The sequence below is a fragment of the Protopterus annectens genome, chromosome 14.part0 (genome assembly GCF_019279795.1).
Source record: "Protopterus annectens isolate FY-2018-M chromosome 14.part0, PAN1.0, whole genome shotgun sequence".
Taxonomy (NCBI): domain Eukaryota; kingdom Metazoa; phylum Chordata; order Ceratodontiformes; family Protopteridae; genus Protopterus; species Protopterus annectens.
Window position 1 is genome coordinate 523,647,604 of NC_056748.1, and position 8,383 is coordinate 523,655,986.

At 40.2% G+C, this 8,383-nt stretch overlaps 1 protein-coding gene across 1 annotated transcript in view; it reads right to left on the reverse strand.

Annotated features, from left to right (window-relative positions):
* HK1 (hexokinase 1) overlaps positions 1–3,271 on the reverse strand; it is a 623,778-nt gene extending 620,507 nt beyond the window's left edge. The window contains exon 1 of the mRNA XM_044056279.1: positions 2,887–3,271. Within this exon, the coding sequence (XP_043912214.1) occupies positions 2,887–2,949 (63 nt within the window). The 5' untranslated portion in view covers positions 2,950–3,271. The remainder of the gene's footprint in view (positions 1–2,886) is intronic.
* Positions 3,272–8,383: the final 5,112 nt, after the last annotated feature.

Genomic DNA, 8,383 nt, shown 5'->3' on the forward strand with positions numbered 1-8,383 from the left:
GTTTGCATGTTATTTGGGAAATTTTACAGGCACCCTAATGTGTTCCTAAATTATGGTCAAACAATCTGCTTAGGCTGTACTAATGAGGTCAAAAAAGGCCGAAGCATTATTGTCTACACCTAATGTGATTTTGGCTTTATTGGCCTGAATGTACTCATAAAGACTTAAAAAATGAAAATTCATGGACATTCAGAAGCCATGTAGCTGAAACACTGTATGTCCTTAAGGGGTCAACAGCATATATCCCATGGGCCTCCATTACAGGAAGTTTAAGGTATTACACAGTGAACACTTTAACTTGACTGGGTCTTTCTTGTAGCTTTTACCAACAAGTATTTTCAGGATAGCACAAATTTAAAAAATAATAAGTATGTAGTGACCTGCAGGGACATCGGCACAGAAAAACGAAAAACTATACATGTTTTATAAGTTTCTGACCATAGTGGTCCTTTAAAGATATTTCCAGAAGCAGCACAAGAAATAAGCAAAGCACTAACTCATAAGCAACCTTTCAGTCAATATTCTATTACCAGAGTATGTAAATACAGTAGTCATGGCCATCTACCCCTCCTAGTCACCTTCTTGGCACCTCCTTGCACCTGCCATATTTCCAAACTCAAAACAGTTAATTAGGACCTACAAGTCTTTTCACAATAATCAAGTCTGCTTATGGCTCATACACAGAATCCTCATTGCAAAGTCACAAGGTCATTGCTGGGGTGCTGCTTACTTTATTCAGTTCAGGGTCACCCCGAAGGAACATTATTTAGAAATCTGTAAGCCCTGCTGATGTAAGTCAGGGTTAAAACCAGCACTGTAAAGGTGAAAAATGCATTATTACCAACCCAGGTATATAACACCCTGCATGAATATACGACCTTAACAGTAGTTGATACAGAGAGTTAAGGCTGTGAGCTGTAGTTCCTGTGGTACAGAGTTTGATTCCTTTAGCTCTCATTTGCTTACTATGAGACCTTGAGCACATCCTTTAACCAGACATTGCTTCTGGGATGTGTCCAGTGGGTCTACCTGGCCTGGTTACAAAATTAGTATTACTAAATATTATTTAACAGTGATTTATTCTATAGCCATCACTATACTGTTGAACTTCTTCTGCAGTCATTCAAGGACTAATGTGTGTGTGTTTGTGTGTGTGTATACATACTCACCACTTCTCAACCATGAAAAATGAGGAAGGAGAAGAAATAGATGTCTACTTCAGGTTAACTCAGGGCACAAGCAGAGGCTGAAGAACTCAAACCCAGGCTCTCTGGTACCTTAATTGTAGCGCTCAGTACTACATCATGTAAGCAATGCTGCCACACCACTACACAAGTGCACAAATGTTTGGCACACAATGTGGATAACAATTTTATCAAACAAACTGTTCGGTTATTTTATCAACAAATCATTTGCAGATGGCAACTAAAAATGTGGAAGTTTTGCTAGGACAGTATACCAAAACACTGTCTAAAAATAAACTAAGAACACAAAAAATACAAACTATTTTGAGAGGGAAGCTGTTCTAAGATAAGCATGCCAGAGGTGAGAAATTGTGAAAACCCCAGGCATAATATCCTTTATGTTTGTGAGATACTGCTTACATTAAGCAGTGTATCTTTATCATAAAATACAACAGATCATTACATGTAAAGATATGTATATATTTTCTGATTACAATGCCAGGCAGAAACCAGATCAAAAACACCAATTACTACAGCATATTTCAGTCTTTTTTCTGCCTGTGTAAACGTTTGCTATAAGTTTAGAACTTCATAAGTTAAAATGTCATCACTGTGGTTCAAATTTGCCGTTGGTCAGTGTATTAATGCCAGCCCATTTAACCTGTATTCATTTAGGTCAGTGTTCTACAATGGAACTGCCAAATGCAATTTATCAGAACCCAAACAATGCACTTTTTCCTGGTATTTGTGGTGAGTGATTCAAAAAAGCATGAAGCTATATAGCAAGCAAACACAACCTGTCTCAAACAATTAACCATGTACTTCGGGTATGTCCGAGGTTTTTACTACATATGAAACAAACTAAAGTGGGAAAACAATCACTTTCACAGCACCCTACTCTAACAGTGACTCTCGTTGCTCCAGTTTCCTTGTAGTGACATGCCCACCGACTCACCTTGCTAGACAGTGATCGGGGCCTGTATCAGATGTGGGCAATGCTCTTAATGCTACATTTATCCAGTGCAAGTTATTTTACGTAAAACCTTAAAGCCAGAACTATCTACTACAGGTGAGATGAGGGCACAGTGCAATTGCTAATTCCAGTATTTGCTGAAATACATTCCTGTACAGGTTCCCAACCATTCTATCACTAATTAAAAGCAATGAAAACTTGAGATGCGACAGGTTTCTGTCACGCAAAGGTCAAGCGAGTGCGAACACAGCATCGTTTGGCTTGAGAAAATCGTCCTAGCAACTTAGATGCAGCAGGTCTGAAAATGAAATACTGGAAAATCGGTAGTAAACGGTGCATGCAACGGTGACAGGGAGGAACAAGAAGGTGCGTGCTCTAAGAATTACACTGTTCCGGGATTTGCGAAAGAAGCCTGGTGGCAGTGTACTACTTGCATGCATGCCGTAATACAACATGACATCTACATCCTGCTTCAAGGACACTGCAGTACAGAACAGCTGAGCCCTCCTAACACAACATAAATGTATACGTATCTTTGAACATAAATACTACATATTTTTCGGTTGGCGTGTATAGATTTATTTTATTTTAAATAATACAAAACATTTTTCTACAACTTGATATTCTTGTTACATACATATAGGGCTTTTTTCTCTTACAGCCTGTTACATGGACAGCGGTATAACATATACTGGTTTACCTTATATGTTAAATAATGTATTTGGCTACCTTTTTGAGCTGGTCATCCTTCAGTTCGGTGAAGTAATAGGCCAGAAGCTGCGCTGCTATCATCTTGCTTGGCTCAGCTACAGACGCTTTTCCCAAAACTGGATGTTGTGCACAATCAATGAACTGACATACACACACAATAACGCTGCTGTGTCCCTTTGCTCGGGTACAAACGGATGAAATAGCCAACCCTGACTTTAGGCACGCTGGATGACGCTTTTACTCTGTCACTGGTATAATGCCGGCTCCCGTGCCATTAACTGAGAGATGCACACCCTCCTGCGCGTTCTAGCTCGGATGGTGACAGACGCGCGAGAGCCCACCTCCTGCGCGCGATTGGATGCTCGAAGAAGGGCTCGAGCTGCAGCTGCTGCAGATGCGATCGGAAGCGAATCAGATGCGTCTCCCGCGCTCCGGGTTGCATCCAGCTTCATTACATGTTGGGAGGGGGAGGTGTAGTCCTAAAAGAAGACCACCGACATCGTAGGCTTTTTGCACGTCTCTGCTTTGGTCCTCAGGATTACGTAAGTCGTGACTATTCTGACACAGCAGGCTCAACCAGTAGGAAATACTTCCTGCACCATGCGGGCTGTCATTTAGCAAGGGTGTGGGTAGCATAGCACAACAGGCCGTACATAGTGAAAGGCATGGGACCCCGACTCAAAAAGTAATATAACCGGTTTGTGTTGGTGTGCCGTTTACTGTCCGCAGCATCTAATCGATTTTAAATAACTCCTTCCCACCACCTTCACTGTGATGGCATCACACACACTATGTCTGTCTCTTCGTTGTCTTGGGTTATTTTGGCGACTCGGTATGACAGCCATAAATGCCGTGCTTGTTTGCATTATTGATTATTGCTGTTTTTGTTTTGGGTTAGTGCGGAATTACTTGTATCATATAACCGAATCTCTAGGGCCATGTGGCAGATGGTGTCCTAGGCAGTTACTTCGGATGCCCTTGCCTCTTCGTTTGTTGGTGGCTCGTTATTTTAATATTAAATTGAACTACACAGCAGCAAAGAAAGTAATAAACGAAAAAAAAACGTTTTTCTTTTAATGAAAGTCGCATGCAACGCATAGCTCGCATCTAGGGTTACCACCCGTCCCACTTTGCGAGGGACAGTCCCTCTGTGGGCAGTTGTGTCCTACAAAAAAATTGTAAAAATGGCAAATGTCCTGAGATTTTAGGACAAAATCATTTCCTATATTTTATGTAATAGTTTCATAAAACAGTTATTCTGTATCTGAAACACCTAAATATTATAAGAAACAGAATAAGCAACTAAAATACTACAAGTATAAGCTTTTATTTAGACAAAAAAATGAAGTTCTGTCCTTTGTACTGGCCGTGGGTATGTTTCACCCTGCAGAATTTGACATTTGTACCAAAAATATCTCGCTTTGGGCATTTGAAAAGGTGGCAACCCTACTCGCATCCTTCCATCTCCAAAATGTGGAACGTCACCGTAATGTGGAACAAATGGGCAAACTGTGGAACACTTCCTAAAATACCTCTTAGTGCAAGAAAGCTGGACAAAGCGCTACAAAATGGGGGAACAAGGGTCTAAAAATAGGGGCATATTTTCAAATATTGCTCTTGAAAACTTAGTTGCTAGAGCAACTGGGTCTCTTTTAACGTACATTTTCTGGTGAATTTAAAGTCTGAAACTCAAATATATGTCGGTATTTAGTGACTTCCATCCTCAGATCACCCCAGTAATTTGCCAGAAAACAAATTTTATGAGGAACAGATCAAAAATTTATAAGCTAAAAATGTGCACATTCTGCGAAACCAAGAAATTAAAAGTCAGACAATCATGCAACCAACCACATGTTGTAGTCCAAGAAAAAAAAATCATTATTTAAATAATTACACTTATCTACTACAGTATCCTGCGTACTGAGCGACATAAAACTTATAAAATGTCACCACATGCAATAAGAAACTCGAACAATGTGGACAAGCACGCCCATTCCAATAATAGCAGAAGCATTTTCGCAGAATGACAATATTTTGCCTCATATATTTGGTCTGTGTCACATAAAATCTGTGGTTTTCTGGCAAATTGCGGAGGATTGAAGTCACTAAATAGTGGCCAAATAGTGATATATATTTGAGTTTCAAACTTCATATCCTAAAATGCATTTTAACACAAATCCTGTTATTCTAGTAGCTTTCTAAGTTTATAAGAACAATATTTATAATTTCTCCCTATTTGGGGGGGGGGGGGGGGGCTTTGTCCCGCTGTTATTTTAGGCTTTGTCCAGATTTCTTGCTTTAACAGGTTGAGAGGTATGGAATAAAATAATTTCCAAATATATTTAAATATCCTACCAACATGTAACTCCATATGAAATTCAGTATGCGGTAATTCTGGGAACATTGCTGGTGTTGATAAGAGCATTTTATACAAAATCACTGAATGAAGTAATAATACAGATTTGCGGAACTTTAACTGTACCCCATTACGAATGGTGTCCTTTCCTATTAAGGTTGTAGAAACCCTAAACGGATAAGGACATCCAGGCAAAGAATAGCTGCTATTTTATTTGCTCAAGACAAGGTCCCAGGCCCCTGCTGCTTGGGACTATAAGCACTCACTGACTGCATCACTTTGCCTGGCTGTACATAGTGAAGCAACAGTATCTTTGAGGAAGGCAGATCTCTCTTTACCTGCTCGTTATTGTAGGCGAACGATTTTTATACAGTATACATTAATGATTACATGTCTCGTTCACTTAATCTGAGTATTTTGCGGGTAACTGAAACTAAATACTCTAGTAAGTGGTTGCAAAGTTTGTCTTAATTGAATAGACCAGCAAATTACTTTGTACTAGGGATTGTAGGAGAACCAGTCACCTACAGCAATGTCAATAGGAAAAACGGAGACGTGAGGAGGTATTTCAGGAAGCTGAGTCAGTGGGTGCAGCTCGTGACGTACGTGGAAGTGACACCACCCATTACTGCTACCCTTGGTTACGTGGGGAGGGGGAACCCCTGTTGTAGCTTACTCTCTTGTGTGGGGAGGGGGGGGGGGTGGTGAAGAGAGTCTTTCACTTTGTGCACGATCCTGGGGAAATGCAAACGCTCGGTGCATACATACCTCAGGTTCAGTTTTAGGACTGGGCACCTTGCAGTATTGCTGCATTTACTGCCCCTCGGCACTAACAGCAAGGATGCTGGAAACGGAGCAACTACACTATCAGCTACATTTTAATTCCACACAGCTGGCATGTTTAATATTATTCCATAAAATTAGTGAAGTTCGTTATTGTTTTAATATGTATCTGTATTGATGTAACTAAATGGATCACTAAACAGGAACACTGCCTGCTTTACTGTCGCCCCGTAAAGCAACAGAGATATTAGTTAGTGTAAAGTGACTTATGTCACGTCTAATCCAGTACCACGACAATGTTGTAGGTATCACGTGACTGATACTGGTTACTATGCTAGTCCCCTCCCCCCAACGCCCAACCTCAAGCCCTGGGTCTCCTTCGCGAAGTACTAAAGGCACACCAGCAACCTGCTGGGCCCCCATCTTAATAAATAATTTATTCAGGCATTGCAGTATCTCACTTGTATCAATGTATATATAGGTATGAGGTGTGTATGTGGGATAGAAATATAGATAATTTTAGAAGCTATCATGAGAGTGCGTGAGAGAGAGAGATTGTCTACTTGCAAACACAGGCACACATACCTACATAAAAAATAATATATATAAATAAAGTAGGTCGTAACACACACACACACACACACACAACCGGGTAACAAATATGTACATATATAACACACACACACACACAAATGTATATACATATATATATATATATATATATATATATATACATATATATATATATATATATATGTAGAGAGAGAGATGTACATGTAAGTACAGATACATGTGAATAATTAATTATATGTTTAACTGGAACAGTGGACTGGTCCATAAGGATCCATTTTGTATGTTTAACTGGAACAGTGGACTGGTCCATAAGGATCCATTTTGTACACTGCCTAGAGAGTTTTCTAAGATCCCATTCTGCCAACATAAACAGAACTGAGTGTAGTCAAGGTCAGATATCACCATTTTAGACAACATGATGATGACCATACAAAATGCAATGTAATTGCTAATTGTAATTATTTCAATAATTTAACCAGGCTCTACTTCAGCTGATGACCTTCCAATCAGGTACCTAAAAATAGCAGCCAATAACATTGCCTATCCTGTCTCAAGCCTTATAAATAGGTTAGTCTAGGAATCCCGTGTTCCCTCTATACAAAGGAGGTAATTCAACAGACACAATTAACCTTAGAGCTATAGCAATCTTGTCCCCTTCTCCAAAATCTTTGAAAAATATATTCAAAACAATTGCTAAACTATTTCCCACAGGAAGAACTCCTGTACCCCAAACAACATGGTTTCTATCCCTCCCTTAGTATTAACACTGGACTTCTAACCTTTATAGATATTATCAGTAAAGGTAGAGATAACAGCAAACTAGTCTCCTTATTCTAAACTTGTCTAAAGCCTTAGACAGTTTGTCACAGCAAACTTCTACTTCAGATATCCTCGCTAGGTGTACCCCAGTCTAACCGTCTATGATTCAAAAGCTACCTGTTCAATAGGTATCAGTCAGTAAAATGACACTCCTCCCTCTCCAAGTACCTCCAAGTTACCACTGGTGTACCACAAGACTCTATCTTTGGTCCCTTCCTCTTTAAAGCAAAAGGAAGACCACTGGCTCAGCCTTCAACAACAGTACAAAACCAAAGTTCTTTAGGAGCAAAGATCGTTGAAAATACTCCTTCACAAGACCCTTGTCAGCAAGAACAAATAAACCAGCATGTAGTCAATTTACCTTGAAAAAGCCTGAGATTCTCAGGCAAAAGCGCTTGGATTTACTGTGTTGTGTGAATAAAGAAGTTTTGTTCCAGTCTTAAACATCTACATGCTGGTTTATTTGTTCTTGCTGACAAGGGTCTTGTGAAGGAGTATTTTCAACGATCTTTGCTCCTAAAGAACTTTGGTTTTGTACTGTTGTTGAAGGCTGAGCCAGTGGTCTTCCTTTTGCTTTTTAGATGTTCTTCGTCTACCATTGCTGCAGTCCTGACATATGGGTATTCCGCTGTCCACCATCGGCCCGAATACCAAAGGGCTAGAATCTGGCGTCGGTCATGGCGCTCGAGGCTGACATCAGTATGTGCCAGTACAAATGCGCATGACCGACGCCATACCCTCAGTCTTTCTTGCCGCGTGGTCCTAAGCAGAAGCAGTGTTTGCAAGTGCCGTTCGGCTTTCTGGAATTGTCGGTTTTCGAGTTTCAGACCGAGACACACTTTTGTCTTTTTCTTGCCTCAGTATTACCGGATGTCAGAAAAGTTAATAACTGTATTTCTTGTGGGAAACAGATTCCTCATAGGGATTACCATTTACTCTGTATTCCTTGTTTAGGGCCTGAGCACGGCGTTGTTGGGTGTCGCT